The 18,550-nt window shown below is 42.4% G+C and overlaps 3 protein-coding genes across 3 annotated transcripts in view; 2 read left to right on the forward strand and 1 right to left on the reverse strand.

Annotated features, from left to right (window-relative positions):
• Positions 1-18,550, forward strand: part of LOC117387594 (NACHT, LRR and PYD domains-containing protein 1a allele 5-like) — a 769,741-nt gene that overhangs the window by 636,632 nt on the left and 114,559 nt on the right. The window lies entirely within an intron of this gene.
• The window catches only part of cpxm2 (carboxypeptidase X (M14 family), member 2), a 40,755-nt gene that overhangs the window by 20,316 nt on the left and 1,889 nt on the right, over positions 1-18,550 (forward strand). Inside the window, exons 5-14 of the mRNA XM_033984408.2 lie at positions 1,744-1,828; positions 4,110-4,260; positions 4,379-4,467; positions 6,969-7,092; positions 8,523-8,719; positions 13,182-13,361; positions 15,700-15,866; positions 16,524-16,654; positions 17,588-17,727; positions 18,326-18,425. Coding sequence (XP_033840299.2) covers positions 1,744-1,828; positions 4,110-4,260; positions 4,379-4,467; positions 6,969-7,092; positions 8,523-8,719; positions 13,182-13,361; positions 15,700-15,866; positions 16,524-16,654; positions 17,588-17,727; positions 18,326-18,425 — 1,364 coding nt within the window. The remainder of the gene's footprint in view (positions 1-1,743; positions 1,829-4,109; positions 4,261-4,378; positions 4,468-6,968; positions 7,093-8,522; positions 8,720-13,181; positions 13,362-15,699; positions 15,867-16,523; positions 16,655-17,587; positions 17,728-18,325; positions 18,426-18,550) is intronic.
• Positions 9,950-12,795, reverse strand: LOC117386973 (nuclear factor 7, brain-like). The gene has a single exon (XM_033984357.2). The coding sequence runs from the start codon at positions 12,734-12,736 to the stop codon at positions 11,330-11,332; it is 1,407 nt and encodes a 468-aa protein (XP_033840248.1). The 5' UTR covers positions 12,737-12,795; the 3' UTR covers positions 9,950-11,329.

Consider the following 18,550-nt stretch of genomic DNA (forward strand, 5'->3'; position numbering starts at 1 on the left):
GTGTCAGATGCCCTCCCGTCCTCTTGTGTCAGATGCCCTCCCGTCCTCTTGTGTCAGATGCCCTCCCGTCCTCTTGTGTCAGATGCCCTCCCGTCCTCGTGTGTCCAATGCCCTCCCATCCTCTCTTGTGTCAGATGCCCTCCCGTCCTCGTGTGTCAGATGCCCTCCCGTCCTCTCGTGTCAGATGCCCTCCCGTCCTCTCTTGTGTCAGATGCCCTCCCGTCCTCTTGTGTCAGATGCCCTCCCGTCCTCTTGTGTCAGATGCCCTCCCGTCCTCTTGTGTCAGATGCCCTCCCGTCCTCGTGTGTCCAATGCCCTCCCATCCTCTCTTGTGTCAGATGCCCTCCCGTCCTCGTGTGTCAGATGCCCTCCCGTCCTCTCGTGTCAGATGCCCTCCCGTCCTCTCTTGTGTCAGATGCCCTCCCGTCCTCTTGTGTCAGATGCCCTCCCGTCCTCTTGTGTCAGATGCCCTCCCGTCCTCTTGTGTCAGATGCCCTCCCGTCCTCTTGTGTCAGATGCCCTCCCGTCCTCTTGTGTCAGATCCAGGTCAGGTTCGATGTATAAATAGGTCTAATCCTCAGTGTTTGATGTGGCTCATGCGGTCGGTCCATCTGTCCCTGTGACCAGAGGGCGCGTGGTTCAGACGCCCCAGGAGAGGGCGCTGTGGGGGTAACTGCTCTGAAGCTCAGCGGGGCGTGTCCTGGTCAGAGGATGAGACTTTTGAAGCTTTAAAAGACTCAAAATCTGCATGAAATACTTTTATTTTTTACTCTTTAAGTACATTTTTAAACATGTACTTTAATACTTTTACTTAAGTAGATTTTTTCATGTGATACTTTAACGTCAGTACTTTTGTATCTGTACTTTTACTGAAGTTACAACATTAATTTCTTCGTCCATCACTGTTTTCTGAAGCTGGAGTGAAATAAAAAATTTACCTTTTGTTTATTTAAACCGACAGAGACGACGCTGAACTTTGCTCCAGTTTTTGTTTCGTGTGGAGAGGACGTAGACTGTATATATGTATAAAAGGACATGGCTAACCTGCTCGTCGCCGCGTTCCAAACAGGAAGTGATCATGGGCATTTCCTGTTCCCTCGACTCTGGCTCCAATTCACTTTACATTGAAAAACTGTATCCTTTCTCTGTACCTGCTGCTTCAGACTTAACCCTCTACATGATCCTGGGGTTCATTATTTTATTTATTTTTTTCATTGTATTATTATTATTATTATTATTATTATTATTATTATTATTATTATTATTATTATTATTATTATTATTATTATTATTATTATTATTATTATTATTATGTTATTTTAAGTTTATTTTGATTTTATTTATTTATTTTTAGTTATTTTGAGTTTATTTTGATTTTTTGATTTTAATTTTTTTTGTTACTTTGAGGGTTTTTTTTGTTATTTTTTTTCTTTTTTTTAAGTTATTTTGGGTTTGTTTTTGTTTTGTTTTTTTAGTTATTTTGATTTTATTTTTTGTTTTGTTTTTTTAAACTGTCCTCTCTCTGTCTCTGCTGCTTCAGACTCATTCTGGTCTTAAATGTTCGTATTAACCCTCTACATGATCCTGGGGTTTTTATTTCACTATTGTGTCTGTAAATCAAGATATGAACATTAATAACAGACACATCAGGTCCTTCTTTCCTGAGGTCGCTCCTGTTAGCGTTAGCGACAGGTTTGATTGACGTTGTTGTTTCGTGAGGTTCTGATGTGACGTGTCTCACAGGAGCGACTGGGTGACGTCCTACAGGGTCATGGTCAGTAACGACAGTCACTCCTGGACCACACTGAAGAACGGCTCCAAGGACCTGGTGAGTCTAACACCAACAGAACACTGAAACGGGACTGAAACACACTGAAACACACTGAAACACACTGAAACAGGACTGAAACAAACTGAAACAGGACTGAAACAAACTGAAACAGGACTGAAACACACTGAAACACACTGAAACAGACTGAAACACACTGAAACACACTGAAACATACTGAAACAGGACTGAAATAAGACTGAAACAAACTGAAACATACTGAAACAAACTGAAACAGACTGAAACAGGACTGAAACAAACTGAAACACACTGAAACAAACTGAAAAAGGACTGGAACAAACAAACAGGACTGAACAAATCCAAGTCTAAATCAAGACCAAACATGAACTTGAGAGAGGAAGATAGAGGGATGGAAGGAGCCAGAGAGAGGGAGAAAGAGGAAAGGAGGGATTATGAGAGAAAAGGAGAGAGACAGAGGATGAGAAAGGGGGTAATAAAAAAGAAAGAGAAGGAAGAAAGTAGCTGATAAAAGAGAAGAGAAAAAGACGGGGAGGACAGAAAGGACAGAAAGAGAAAATCCAGGTCTGAAATGATCCAAATGATTCTAGTGAAGGTGGAGTTTAAAAACACAGTGGAGCACTTCCTGTATCACCACATGATGACATCACAAGGTGGAACAGAGTGTTTTCAGCCTAAATCTGCAGAGTCTGTGTGTTAAACATGTGAGAATGAAACAAAACTCCAGGAAACACCATTAGATCAGAGTCTGTCCTGATCTGGACCTTCGTGTTCCGAGAGCAGCAGACGGAGACTCGTTTCAGACTCTTGATCCAAACTTGATGAAATCCCAGAACAAACATGAAAAAATTCCAGAGCGGAGCGTCGCAGCAGCTGGTCGTCCCCTCGGCCCATAAACGGCAAACTATGAACAGGAAATAAAAAAACAAAAAACAAAACAACACACACATCTCTGAGGAAACACAATCACAACACGCCAAAGAAAATATGAACAAAAATAGACGAAAAGAATGAAAAATCACAACGGTTTGGTCTAAAATACAGAATAATGTTGTTGTTTTTTTTAAAGATGGACCGTGGAACTTTTCTGCCACCTCCTTGTCTCCATGGAGATGTTATTGCGTTGCCTGGAAAGTTCCCCAGTGTGATATTAAACGTATCTATGTGGTGTTTATTTAATTAAAGGAGTTTTGAATTAGCTCCATGCACGGCAGCACGTTAGCTAGCAGCACGTTAGCTAGCAGCGCATTAGCTAGCTCGTTGAATAAAAGTGTCAAATATAAAATAAAAAAACGTTTAATTCAAATAAAGACTATATAATTATTAAGATACGTTGAATTCTTTAGTTTGTGGTGCTGTTCTAATATTTATTATGGATCATAGTTAGCATTTGCGTTAGCATTAGCATTAGCATTAGCATTGAGGCACAAACATGTCACTTTCTAAACACAGAAATGTCTCAGGTGAAGTATTCATTTTATTTGCGTGGTGTTTAACGTGTTGTCAGTGACATCCACCTGCGGCTCCCTGTCCACTGTCTGACCCTAACCCCCTGACCTCTGACCTCTGACCCCAAACCCACCTGCAGCTCCCCTGTCCACGGCCTCATCTTTAAATATTTATTCATTTTAGAGTGAGTCAGAAAAAACTTCCAAGAGATAAAACTGGACACGGAGTAGTGATGCTAACGGGAAGTAGTGATGCTAACGGGAAGTAGTGATGCTAACGGGAAGTAGTGATGCTAACGGGAAGTAGTGATGCTAACAGTGAGTCAAACATACCTGGCAAACATGCATTCTTACTCTAGCAGACTTGCCTCTCCACAGACCAGGACTAAACCAGGACTGAACCAAACCAGGACTAGACCAGGACTGGACCAGGTCTAAACCAGGACTAATCTGGGACTAAACCGGGACTAAACCGGGACTAAACCAGGACTAATCTGGGACTAAACCAGGACTGAACCAGGACTAAACAAGGACTAAACCAGGACTAAACCAGGACTGAATCAGGACTGAACCAGGTCTAAACCAGGACTAAACCAGGACTAAACAAGGACTAAACCATAACTAAACCAGGACTATACCAGGACTAAGCCAGGACTAATCTGGGACTAAACCGGGACTAAACCAGGACTAATCTGGGACTAAACCAGGACTGAACCAGGACTGAACCAGGACTAATCTGGGACTAAACCAGGACTGAACCAGGACTAAACCAGGACTAAACCAGGACTAAACCAGGACTAAACCAGGACTAAACCAGGACTAAACCAGGTTAATACTTCGTTGTGTGTCAGTAGATCCTGAAGGGAAACTGGGAGAAGGAGATCCCGGTCCGGAGCCTGTTCCCGAGTCCCGTCGTGGCCCGGTACCTCCGCATCAACCCCCAGACCTGGTACCACAAGGGAGGGGTGTGTCTGAGAGCAGAGGTGCTGGGCTGTCCTCTCCCAGGCAAGTGTGTAAGATGCCCTCCCATAGCCCCGTGTGTCAGATGCCCTCCCTCACCTGTGTCTTTGTTTATTTTGTGTCAGATGCCCTCCCTCACCTGTGTCTTTGTTTATTTTGTCAGATCCAAACAACTATTACCACAGAAGGAACGAGGTCATCACCACAGACGAACTGGACTTTAAACACCACAACTACAAAGAGATGAGGCAGGTAGGAACTAAACCAGGACTGGACCGGGACTGGACCGGGACTGGACCGGGACTGGACCGGGACTAAACCAGGACTGGACCGGGACTAAACCAGGACTGGACCGGGACTGGACCGGGACTGGACCAGGACTGGACCGGAACTGGACCGGGACTGGACCGGGACTGGACTGGGACTGGACCGGGACTGGACCGGGACTAAACCGGGACTGGACCGGGACTGGATCAGGACTGAGCCAGGACTAAACCAGGTCTAAACCAGGTCTAAACCGGGACTGGACCGGGACTGGACCGGGACTGGACCGGGACTGGACCGGGACTAAACCGGGACTGGACCGGGACTGGACCGGGACTGGACCGGGACCGGGACTGAGCGAGGACTAAACCAGGACTAAACCAGGTCTAAATCAGGACTAAACCAGGACTAGACAGGGACTGGACCGGGACTAGACCGGGACTGGATCAAGACTGAGCGAGGACTAAACCAGGACTAAACCAGAACTAAACCAGGACTAAACCAGGACTAAACCAGGACTAAGCCAGGACTGGACCGGGACTAGACCGGGACTGGACCGGGACTGGACCGGGACTAGACCGGGACTGGATCAGGACTGAGCGAGGACTAAACCAGGTCTAAACCAGGTCTAAACCAGGTCTAAACCAGGTCTAAACCAGGACTGAACCAATGGAAACCACTGGTATATTTCTTTCTTTGTTTGGTGCGTTTCTTAGATGAGTTTCTCACATGAGTTTCTTAGATGAGTTTCTTTCCAAACTCAGACTCGGGACATCCTGCAGTCGTCCGTCTGAACTCTTCTTCTTCTCTTTATAATAGGCCTGACCTTTGACCTCTGCGCACTTCACTGAGCTTTTCTATTAAACACAGGAGGATCCTCTGACCCCGTCCCAACGAGAGTCAAAACACAGTGTCTAAAAGAACAACAGCCTGTGCGCGTCCAGCTCCATCCAATGAAAAACTGTGTCCCCTCGTCGTTGTCGCTGTCCTTGGGCAAGACACTTGCTCTTACTTACTTACTCCGCTCTCTGATAGTGTCATTCCGCCGATTTTTTGAGGTTCAACAAATTAAACCCACAAAGAAAAGAAACAAACCGACTCAAAAACAGCAACTGTAGAAAACACGATGAACATCAGAATCTCTAAAACCGCTTTAGAACCATCGTGAGCTGCGTCAGAGCCGTACATTGCCTAAATAAAGTGTGTTTATTTTCATCGTGGCATCAGAATCGGTGTTGAGTGTTGAGTCTATTCCTTAGTATCGAAATCAAGTTTGAAATTTGAGTCTTGTGACGACACTGGTGATAATTCTCCTCGTTAAACCTGTTGTGCCGCTGACACTGGGCTCTATTTTCAGCTGTAGTGACGCGTCTGAGGCACAATTAGATTTACAATAGAAGAAACACACACAGCGGCTCACGTTTTATCTGGGTCACCACCATAGACTGTGTGTATAATGGACAGAGCTCCAAATAAAAGTGATCACTTCCAGCTCCATCGACTCTGGCTCCAGTTCACTTTTATTGATAAACCGTCGCTCCCCTCTCTGTCTCTGCTGCTTCAGACTCATTTTGGTCTTAAATGTTCATATTAACCCTCTACATGATCCTGGGTTTTTTTTCTTAGTTATTTTGAGTTTATTTTTTAAGTTTTTCTTTTGTTTTTTTAAATTTGTATTTATTATTATTATTATTATTATTATTATTATTATTATTATTATTATTATTATTTATTTTGAGGTTTTATTTTAGTTATTTTTATGATATTATTATATTTTGAATTTTTATTTGTTTTATTTATTTTTTATTTTTTGGGTTTATTTTTGGGTTTTTTTTTTTATAAACTGTCCTCTCTGTCTCTGCTGCTTCAGACTCATTTTGGTCTTAAATGTTCGTATTAACCCTCTACATGATCCTGTTGTTTTTTTTCTTAGTTATTTTGAGTTTATTTTTTAAGTTTTTCTTTAGTTTTTTTTAAATTTCTTTTTAATTTTTATTTATTTAGTTATTATTATTATTATTATTTATTTATTTATTTATTTATTTATTTAGAGGTTTTATTTTAGTGATTTTTATTATATTATAATTTTTTTTAGTTATTTTGAATTGTTTTTTTTTAATTTTTTTTATTTGGGGTTTATTTTTTGGGGTTTTTGATAAACCGTCTCCTCTCTCTGTCTCTGCTGCTTCAGACTCATTCTGGTCTTAAATGTTCGTATTAACCCTCTACATGATCCTGGGGTTTTTATTTCACTATTGTGTCTGTAAATCAAGATATGAACATTAATAACAGACAAATCAGGTCCTTCTTTCCCCGAGGTCGCTCCTGTTAGCGTTAGCAACAGGTTTGATTGACAGCGTTGCAGATGATGCAGAGGACAGGGTCAGAGGAGCAGAGGAGAGGGTCAGAGGAGCAGAGAGGGTCAGAGGAGCAGACGATGCAGAGGAGAGGGTCAGAGGGCGCAGAGGATTCACTGTGTGTGTTTCCAGTTGATGAAGGTGGTGAACGAGCTGTGTCCAAACATCACTCGGATCTACAACATCGGGAAGAGCTTCAACGGACTCAAACTTTACGCCATCGAGATCTCGGACAATCCCGGAGAACACGAAGTCGGTGAGAGAAGAATTAAAACATTTTCTAACCAACCGGAAGCACAATTAGACTTCTCCATGTTCTGAAAAACCTGTTATTGTTGGATTAGTTCATAGAAATCACAGAAGTGGTTTATGTGGTGGAGCCTCTGGGGTGCTCTCTGCTGCCACACTCCATTGAGGTCAATTCAGTGGTCAGTCTGTGTAACTGCAAGTAAATTTCCTCTGATTGGTTTTCTAATATATATAATAGAACACAAGTGAATTCATTTTTACAGGCAGTTCACAGTGTTGTTTCATGTCCTGAGAAGAATAAAAACACTTCAGAAAAAAATCTTGACCAAGGCTTTTATAATTCATGCATCAGAGGGTTCTCTGCCGCACAGTCACATCTGGCCCTTGATGGCGGCCATTTTGCTGATGTGGCCCTCGGTGAAAATGTGTTTGACGCCTCTGCGCTAATCCATGAAACAACTGTATTCATAGAAATCCAGTCCGTACTTTTCCTTACATTTTGCCTAATCCAGTCCGGGTTTTGCAGCTCCGTTCGTGGATTTATTAAAATATCATCTAATCCAGTCCGTACTTTAGACTTTGCCTAGTCCAGTCCGGGTTTTCACTGCTCCATTCGTGGATTTATTAAAATATCGTCTAATCCAGTCCGTACTTTTCCTTACACTTTGCCTAGTCCAGTCCGGGTTTTCGCGGCTCCGTTCGTGGATTTATTAAAATATCATCTAATCCAGTCCGTATTTTTCCTTACACTTTGCCCAGTCCAGTCCGGGTTTTCGCTTCTCCGTTCGTGGATTTATTAAAATACCGTCTCCGGTCGCAGCGGCGCTCGTGCCTCTGACGCCGCGTGTAAACTCCACAGAGAAACGGCCTCGGGAGACACTCGAGTCTGTAGATGATAATAAAATACAGATTGAGGCTTAGTGGCACGTCGTAAATAAACAAAATGCAAACCAAACATACCGCAACGTCACATTCAGCGCAGCATAAATAAATAAACTGTATCAGGTCGTGACTTCAGAATCATCGCTGCAAATGATTAAGGCCTTAGTGTGAAATTAAAACATAAGCTTCTTTAATTAAAAAACGCAAACTTCTGATGAATTCATTATAAATCTATTTAATATACAGGTTTATATTTTCCTGCTCCACGTCCACGGCCAAGCTCCTCCCACTCAAACTGCTGATTTGGCTGTTAGCGTTAGCCTTCTTAGAGGTGTGAAAAGCGTTTACAAACTCATCGTGGTGAATAATTAGAGTGTTCTGATTGGATAATTTAAGCGAGGAATAACGTTGTTTCACTGCAAACTGTTTAAAATGAACTTGTTTTTTTGTTTTTCACGTTTTTTTAAGACGGTAAAAATCAGGTACAGAGACGCTAGCGCTCCCGGGCGCGTTTAAAATGTGCGCTAAGAACTGAATCCCTAATGTGTCCACTAGGGGAGCCGGAGTTTCGCTACACGGCCGGTTCCCACGGTAACGAGGTGTTGGGCCGCGAGCTTCTTCTGCTCCTGATGCACTTCCTGTGTGTGGAGTATCTGAACGGAAACCCGCGTGTGCGCCACCTAGTGGAAGAGACCAGGATCCACCTGCTGCCCTCTGTCAACCCCGACGGCTACGAGAAGGCCTATCAAATGGTACGCACGACTACTACTACGACTACTACCACTGCTACTTCTACCACTACTACTACTACTAATGCTACTACTCCCGCTGCTGCTAATACTAGTAGTACTCATGGACGTGAAATTCTCTATCTCTGCCCGTTTCTCGATCACTTAACGACGGCGTTTACGTCTCGTTTTTATGTTTTTTCTCAAATGAATGATGAAGTCAGTCCCCGTATGCTAATGCTAATGCTAACGGCTATAGGACAAACTACAGGGGACTGGCTCTGGTCTTACAAATTCCTCTCAGAGTAGCCAAGTTGCTAAGTGGATGAAAGCATTAGCATTGAATGCCGCGTGTGCTAATTATATGTCTACGGTAGTATTACTTCTATTGTTACTAATGCTGCTGCTATATACTCCTAGTACTACAGCGGTTTCCCTGGTTACATCATTTTTGTTAAATTTACTTCCTGGTTGGACACAGCAGTTTATGTGACGTACGTTTTTGTTTTGTTTTTTCAAACTTTCTTCACAAACTTCCCCTTAATTGGAATAAAATAAAACATGTGATATCCACTTTAATCATGATCTTTTATAGATTTATTTATGTGATTTGGACAACATACTTCAGATTTAATATAATACAGACGGCGTAATTCAAAGTAGAGATGGTTTCAGTGGTGTCATCTGGACACTGTTTTTAAGATCAAGATGTTTCAGCTTCATCCAGAACACGTTTTACATTAATGGAACTGGCTTGAAACACTGGGAATTTCTCCTACTCTGAGTTTATTAAGTCCAGCCCCAAAAGAGGAGCAAGTGGAGTGAAGGGAGGTATTTTTGTGAAGACTCTGTTGGACTCTGATGTAATCTACCAGCTGTTTACAGAAGCATTCTCAATCCCTGAAACGAGAAGACGACAAACCACATGACAGGAGACACAGACGATACACAAGAGGGACAGAACTACTCAGAATGACAGCAAAAGACAAGTTTGAAACAGACGGAAATTTCTGAAAATGTGAAATTCGATTCGATTTCAAACCTACAAACACTTTAAGACGGAAACTGGTTCACCCAAAGGACAAAACCCCGAGCCACAAACAAAGTAACGTGGTCTACTTCGTTCAGTGAAGAGTGCAGTGAGAAACTAAACAGACACTTCATAAGAGAATGAACCAACACCGACGCAATCGAGCAAATCAAACTTTATTTGTACAACACTTTACAACAGCAAAAACTGAACCAAAGCGCTTTTCATAAGTGCATTAAAATGTAAAAACAACAGCAACAAAAATTCTATATACAAAACAACAAACAATTTTAAAAAAAAGAGTCATTAGCTGAAGGCAATCGTGAACAAATGAGTCTTTAGCTTTGGCTTTGAACAGAGACAAAGTAGTGACTGAGCCTAACTCTAGGGGTAAAGAGTTCCAAAGTCTGGGACCAGCCACAGAAAATGAACGGTCACCCCACTGTTTCCTTTTGGTTCTGGGGACGTCCAGCAGGTGTGGACTGGCCGACCGCAGAGCTCTGTTGGGCGTATGAGCCGTTAACAGCTCACAAAGATATAAAGGTGCAAGACCATGAAGAGCTTTAAAAACAAACATTGTGGTCCTGAGCAGCAAGAGCAGCTCAGGACCACAGTCTGCTGTTCATCTGCATCTCAAAGACACTCACCTCCTTTGAAGAGAGTGAAGTTCAGATCTGAGCCACAGGAAAGAAATGGTTTGAGAGGAGAGTTAAAGAAGCATTTTTTTGTTAGGAAAGACAATCCTTCCTTGAACAGGAATGGGGGCCTCAGACATCACCCGTCCCACATCTATAACTCCATCCTCAGACCCAAAGCAAACAAAGGAGGTGTAGGTCTAGCCAGTCTCTAAAACTCCTCCTTTGGGGCTGGACTTTGTATCTCAGAGTAGGATCAAAGTCCCAGTGTTTCCAGACAGTTCCATCAGTGTAAAATGTTCTGGACGGAGCCGGATCGTCTCAAAAACCAGACGACCACAACTGAAACTGTGTCTCCATAAAACAAGACAATTCTTACAAATATAATGTCGGAGCTACTTTTCCCAAGACAATTTTTGAACATTTCAAGTTGCACTGTGTAAATTTTCTGATTTGTTGTGTTTGTCACTTGGGTCGACTCATGAAAATGTGTCAAATGTCCCACAGTATGGCATTAAACTTGTGCATCTTTCATGTATTTATTCAGTTACAGACGTTTTCGTCGACTAAAATACTTGGTTTGGTGAGTTCAGCTGTTTGTCTCCATGGATATGTTTTAATATGTTTTATGCTACACTGTGGGACATTTTCCAGACTCTTAAAAAGTACACAGTGCACCTTTAAAAAAAGAAACAAACAACAACAACAAAAACTCTTTTAAACCTGAATTGCCTTAAATTGTTGATCTTGGACACTGTCGATTAATCAATAACAGATTTTCAAACGTGCAGTAAAAACATAGAGAGAATAAGAAAAGAGCAGGTTATACAGGACTGAGCAGGACAAGAAACATCCTGCTTTAGTCCTGGTTTAGTTCTGGTTTAGTCCTGGTTTAGTCCTGGTTTAGTCCTGGTTTAGTCCTGGTTTAGTCCTGGTTTAGACCTGGTTTAGTCCTGGTTTAGTCCTGGTTTAGTCCTGGTTTAGTCCTGGTTTAGTCGTGGCACAGATCCTGATGTTGTTGGTTTTACACTCTGCATCAGGGCGTCCCAAACAAAAACATGGGAACAGTTTCTCTTTGGGAATGTTTTTATAAATGTAAATAAGAGACATGTCTCTGGAGTCATAGAAGGAAAATGTCCCACTGTCACAGTTCAACTGGACCCGGACTTTATGGGGGTTTTGTTTTAATTTCACCTCACCAGAATCAGTGATGTATTTGCCAGTTAAGTGTGCTAAAAGAAAACATCCAGAGTCTGTGTTAAAAGGCATCTCTGTTTTCCTGTTGACTGACTCTTTAGTCACACCTATAATCCAGCGACTGTGGTCCCCCACCTCCACGTCCCAGTGGTGTCTCCCAGAGCTGAAACCAACAGAGCCCAGAACTACAGGATATTTACAGAATCTCTCTGGATTCTCAGGGACCTGGAGAGGAGTCTCTGTCCAGGTCACAGAGGTCAGATTGTCTGACAGACTGAGATGTGGGTTTGCAGTGTTTGGGTCCAGAACCACAGGACTGTACTCGACCTTCTGTCCCATCTTCCTCCAGACGCTGAAGGCCAGGTTTCCCAGGACTTTGGCCTGGTTTAGGAGCAGTCCAGGCCCCAGAGGAGGGAGGGGGCCTGGGGGCTCTTTGGGGCTCTGTGCTGGGCTGTAGGAGAGGAGGAAGTCCTCTGCTTTCTTCTCCAGCTGCTTCTCCAGCTCCTGGATGTTCTGCTCCAGAGAGGCCAGTGTCTCCTTGAGCCTGTCCAGCTGAGAGGTCATGCTCTGGGCTTGTCTGCTCTGCTCCTCCCTGAGTGAGGAGAGTCGGAGCTCCTCCTCCTCCTTGAGGAACATGTGTAAGCGTTGAAACTCTGCTCTGATGTTCCTCTCACAGAGCTCAGCCTGTCTGTGAGCGTGCCGCTGTGTGTCTCTGTAGATCTGCTCCAGAGCCTGGGCCTCTGCTCTGTTCTTCCTCAGAGCCTCCACCTGAGACTGGAGCTGCTCCTTCAGCTCCCTCTCTGCCTGCTCCACAGGCACCACCGTGTGGTCTCTGTGAAGAGAGAACTCACACAGAGGACACAGGAGCCGGGCCTCGTCTATGCAGAACAGAGGGGGGACCTCTGGGTGTGTGCTGCAGACTGAAGCTCTGTCCTTAGACTTCAGTTTGTCAGTGAAAGAGACACACAGCTCCTTTAAGGCAAAGTTTACAATAATACGGCCTTTAGAAGACTTCCTCCTGCAGACGGGGCAGTTCCTGGTCTGGTTCTGGTCCCAGTATCCATGAAGACAGTCGGAGCAGAAGCTGTGGTTACAGCCCAGAGTCACCGGCTCTTTAAAGGTCTCCAGACACACAGCACAGGTCAGATAGTCCTCCACTGCTGCGAACTGCTCAGCCATCTCTGCACGGGACGTCCTCAGAGAAAACTCACGGTTTAAGGGAAGAGATCTGTGTCGTTGAGGCAGATTTATCAGGTTTATCAGGTTTATGAAGTTGCTTAACTTCCTGAGTCACACAGCTGCAGCGTGTGCTCTTAAAGGGACAAAGGGCAAAAAACAGGATCATTACAGTGTCACGTGTTTGTCCAGTCTGGAGGTCTAAAGGGGAGGGGAGTGGGGGAGGAGCGGGGGAGGAGTGGGGGAGGAGCGGGGGAGTCAGGAGGTGTAACGAACAGTGTGATTGGTCTAACAGATACCTCCCCTTCAACCCCCCCACCCCCGCTATATTTATCCAATCACACCACAGCATTAAGTAGAGACATTTTACCTGCCCTCGTCCCAGTCTAACACTCCTGGGATTTAGGAGAATGGGAGGGCATCTGACATAATTCTGTATTTCCTCCAGGGCTCCGAGCTGAGCGGCTGGTCTCTGGGTCGTTGGAGTCAGGAGGGCATAGACATCCACCACAACTTCCCAGATCTGAACTCCATTCTGTGGGAGGCCGAGGCCAAGAAGCTGGTTCCCCGGAGAGTCCCCAACCACCACCTGCCCATCCCCGACTGGTACCAGCAGCGCAACGGATCGGTCAGCGGTAGACACGGCACCACCCGCACCTTCTGTGTCCAAACTGAACCGTTTACTGAAGCATGAAGTATACTGAAGTACTTTAAAGTATACTGAAGTCCTTCAAAGTATACTGAAGTCCTTTAAAGTATACTGAAGTCCTTCAAAGTATACTGAAGTCCTTCAAAGTATACTGAAGTCCTGTGAAGTATACTGAAGTCCTTTAAAGTATACTGAAGTCCTGTGAAGTATACTGAAGTCCTTTAAAGTATACTGAAGTCTTTTAAAGTATACTGAAGTCCTTTAAAGTATACTGAAGTCTTTTAAAGTATACTGAAGTCCTTTAAAGTATACTGAAGTCCTGTGAAGTATACTGAAGTCCTTTAAAGTATACTAAAGTCCTTTAAAGTATACTGAAGTCCTTTAAAGTATACTGAAGTCCTTTAAAGTAAACTGAAGTCCTTTAAAGTATACTAAAGTCCTTTAAAGTATACTGAAGTCCTTTAAAGTATACTGAAGTCCTTTAAAGTATACTGAAGTCCTTTAAAGTATACTGAAGTCCTTTAAAGTATACTGAAGTCCTGTAAAGTATACTGAAGTCCTTTAAAGTATACTGAAGTCCTTTAAAGTAAACTGAAGTCCTTTAAAGTATACTGAAGTCCTTTAAAGTATACTGAAGTCCTGTAAAGTATACTGAAGTCCTTTAAAGTATACTGAAGTCCTTTAAAGTATACTGAAGTCCTGTAAAGTATAATGAAGTCCTTTAAAGTATACTGAAGTCCTTTAAAGTATACTGAAGTCCTGTGAAGTATACTGAAGTCCTTTAAAGTATACTGAAGTCCTGTGAAGTATACTGAAGTCCTTTAAAGTATACTGAAGTCCTTTAAAGTATACTGAAGTCCTTTAAAGTAAACTGAAGTCCTTTAAAGTATACTAAAGTCCTTTAAAGTATACTGAAGTCCTTTAAAGTATACTGAAGTCCTTTAAAGTATACTGAAGTCCTTTAAAGTATACTGAAGTCCTGTAAAGTATACTGAAGTCCTGTAAAGTATACTGAAGTCCTTTAAAGTATACTGAAGTCTACTTAAAGTATACTGAAGTCCTTTAAAGTATACTGAAGTCCTTTAAAGTATACTGAAGTCCTTTAAAGTAAACTGAAGTCCTTTAAAGTAAACTGAAGTCCTTTAAAGTATGATGAAGTCCTTTAAAGTAAACTGAAGTCTTTTAAAGTATACTGAAGTCTTTTAAAGTATACTGAAGTCCTTTAAAGTATACTGAAGTCCTTTAAAGTAAACTGAAGTCCTTTAAAGTAAACTGAAGTCCTTTAAAGTAAACTGAAGTCCTTTAAAGTATACTGAAGTCCTTTAAAGTATACTGAAGTCCTTTAAAGTATACTGAAGTCCTTCAAAGTATACTGAAGTCCTTTAAAGTATACTGAAGTCCTTTAGAGTAAACTGAAGTCCTTTAAAGTATACTAAAGTCCTTTAAAGTATACTGAAGTCCTTTAAAGTATACTGAAGTCCTTTAATGTATACTGAAGTCCTTTAAAGTATACTGAAGTCCTTTAAAGTATATTGAAGTCCTTTAAAGTATACTGAAGTCCTTTAAAGTATGATGAATGTGGAGAATGTTCCAAATTGTGGCTTTAACTTTCTATGGAATCACGCAGGTAAAGTGCCACCTCCAGGAAGTTACACAGTGTTGCTTTTAAAGGTGCATTATGTACATTTTCGGGTGGAGGGTTTGCCACTCACTTGTCTCCGTGGAGATGCTATTGCTTTGACCGGAATGTTCCACAGTATGGCATTAAAAGTAACTGGTTCAACGTTGTTTAATTTGTACGTTTGGATATAGGCCGTGTCCTCCATCTTTAAATTTTAAAACGTGAACACAAACCTTTTCGGCGTTTTTTTTCTCACAGTCCAAACATTTTCTCTGTCGTCTGATGTGTTCCGGCGTGTCATCTGGTTTATTTTGGGAGAGCGTGGTCTATTTGTGACGTAGACTTTGGCGCTATTTTTTCCTCCAGTCCAGAGTCCAGAGAGGCTGCAGTGAGTCACGCTGTAGCCCAAAATAGAAGGCTGTTCCTGGGATCCCCCTCAGAGAAAAACAGCCTGAGAAAGATGGTGTGATTTAAGAAAACTCATAACAAAGATGGAGAGAAAGTAGTTCAATAGTAGTAGTAGTAGTAGTAGTAGTAGTAGTAGTAGTAGTAGTAGTAGTAGTAGTAGTAGTAGTAGTAGTAGAAGTAGTGGTGGTGGTGGTAGTGATAGTAGTAGTACTAGCTGATTATGGTTATTTGGAGAAGTGCAAAAATGGTTCTTTCTGTAAACTTCGCTCTTCTCCTCCGGTCCTGTAGGTGGCAGTAGAGACACGAGCCCTGATCTCGTGGATGGAGAAGTTCCCCTTCGTCCTGGGGGGAAACCTCCAGGGGGGGGAGCTGGTGGTCACCTTCCCCTACGACAAGACTCGATCTGTGGGTGTGGTGCGCAAGGCCAGCCCCTCTCCAGACGACCATGTGTTCAGGTCTCACACTACTACTACTACTACTACTAGTACTAGTACTACTACCACTACTACTGCAACTACTACAACCAGTACAACATCTACTACAACTACTACTACTACTACAACCAGTACAACATCTACTACAATTACTACTACTACTACTGCAACTACTGCAACTACTACTATTACTACTACTACAACATCTACTACTACTGCTACTATTATTACTACTACTACTACTACAACCAGTACAACATCTACTACAACTACTACTACGACTACTGCAACTACTACTATTACTACTACTACTACTACTACTAGTACTACTAATACTACTACTACTGCAACTACTACAACCAGTACAACATCTACTACTACTACTACTACAACATCTACTACTACTGCTACTACTACTACTCCTACTACTGCTACTACTACTACTACTGCTACTGCAACTACTACAACCAGTACATCTACTACAACTACTACTACTACTGCAACTACTACTATTACTACTACTACTACTACAACAACATCTACTACTACTACTACTCCGACTACTACTGCAACTACTACAACCAGTACAACATCTACTATTACTATTACTACTACTACTACTACTCCTTCTCCTGCTGTTAGCACTTTGTAGTACTTTTCTGTGTACTTGTCTCTCAGATGGTTGGCGTTCTCTTACGCGTCGACTCATCGCCTCATGACGGCGGCTCAGAGGAGAGTCTGTCACACCGAGGACTTCGCCAAAGAGGACGGCGCCATCAACGGGGCGGCCTGGCACACTGCACCCGGGAGTGAGCGTGACAGTGTCTTCACAGGGAACTTTACTTTAGCTTGAATGTTCCATAGTATGGCATTAACTCACTCACATCTTAGCAACAGTGGCTCAGTGGTTAGAGCAGTAGTCCCTCCAACCAGAAGGTCAGAGGATCGATTCCTTAGGCAAGACACTTCACCCACATTGCCTGGTGAATTTGATGTGAGTGTGAACGGTTGGTGATGTTCAGAGGGGCTGATGGTGCAGATTAACAGCCTCACTTCTGTCAGTCTGTCCCAGGGCAGCTGTGGCTACAGTAGTAAATTAACCACCACCGAGTGTGGAGTGAATGAAGAACGACAGAGTGTAGCTTTGAGAGGCTTCAACGAAAAGTCAAATGTTTTACTTGTGATGTGTTTTCCAAGTAAAAGACATAAAAAATAAAAGACATCACAAATAAGACATCAAAAATAAAAGACATCACAAATAAGACATCAAAAATAAAAGACATCACAAATAAGACATCAAAAATAAAATACATCAAAAACAAGACATCAAAAATAAAAGATATCACAAGTAAAACATATAATAAATAAAAGACATCACAAATAAGACATCAAAAGTAAAAGACATCACAAATAAAAGACATCACAAATAAGACATCAAAAATAAAAGACATCACAAATAAAACATGTCACATAAGGCATTATTATTATCTGATTCTTACATTTGTGAATTAGATTTTTAAGCTTTGAATGACTTCAGTTACCCACACAGTAAATGCTTTGAGCTTATGTTTTTGTGTTTTATTTTGAAGGCATGAATGACTCCAGTTACCCGTTGTATATCTGTGTGTTTTATTTTGAAGGCATGAATGACTCCAGTTACCTGTTGTATATCTGTGTGTTTTATTTTGAAGGCATGAATGACTCCAGTTACCCGTTGTATATCTGTGTGTTTTATTTTGAAGGCATGAATGACTTCAGTTACCTGCACACAAACTGCTTCGAGCTCTCCATGTTCGTGGGCTGTGATAAGTTTCCTCATGAGAGCGAGTTGCCAGAGGAGTGGGAGAATAACAGGGAGGCTCTGCTCGTCTTTATGGAACAGGTAAAGTCTCTGCACTGCGGTTTTACCGTCTTAAAAACGTGAAAAACAGAACTTTAAACAGAATTTTAAACAGTTTGCAGTCGTCCAAAGTTACTCCTTATTTATCTTATTCGTTAAGAGCATCCTAATTATTCACCATGATGAGTTTATTAGCACCTTTTACAGCTTTTAAAGACCAGAGTGGAGTTTTGTTTTTGCTAATGACAACTAGCATGCTAACAACGCACCAGCCGTACTTCATATATCTATATTACTGGCGCAAAACGAATTGTACTTTATTATTTACCACCTTAAAGTAATTAAATTATTCTGCAAACAACATAATATCGTGTCGTAGTGACGTATAAACCAGCTAGCGCCAAGTTGAATATTTGAATCTGATTGGTCATATCATCACAACAGCAAAAAAAAGCCAAGAACTTTATTTAAAAACATCTTTCGCTCCACAAATGGCGCGTTTCCCTCTGCACTTCGCTATGTCGGCGTCGCTATGTTCACCTTTGACTCCACCCAGGCAAGAATCCGTAGAGGGATCGGTTTACGCGAAATGTAGCGTCGCTTTTGACCTCGTATAACTGTGCTAGCGCTCCCCCTTCAGGTGCACAGAGGAATCAAAGGAGTGGTCAGAGATCTTCAGGGTCGACCCATCGCCAACGCCACAGTCTCAGTGGAGGGCATCAACCACGACGTCAAGACAGGTACGGCCAATCAGAGAGGAGAGGGGTCGGGGCCAACGAGGAGACGACACGGACTGACTTTTTACTATGGACGGGACAATAAACAATATCGTTTATCGTGATAAAAAGGGTCGGCAATAATCGCT

The sequence above is a fragment of the Periophthalmus magnuspinnatus genome, chromosome 19, assembly GCF_009829125.3.
Source record: "Periophthalmus magnuspinnatus isolate fPerMag1 chromosome 19, fPerMag1.2.pri, whole genome shotgun sequence".
Lineage (NCBI taxonomy): Eukaryota > Metazoa > Chordata > Actinopteri > Gobiiformes > Gobiidae > Periophthalmus > Periophthalmus magnuspinnatus.

Coding starts and splice junctions, on each gene's coding strand:
- LOC117386973 (XM_033984357.2), bottom strand. CDS start 12,736: ATGGCTGAGCAGTTCGCAGCAGTGGAGGACTATCTGACCTGTGCTGTG.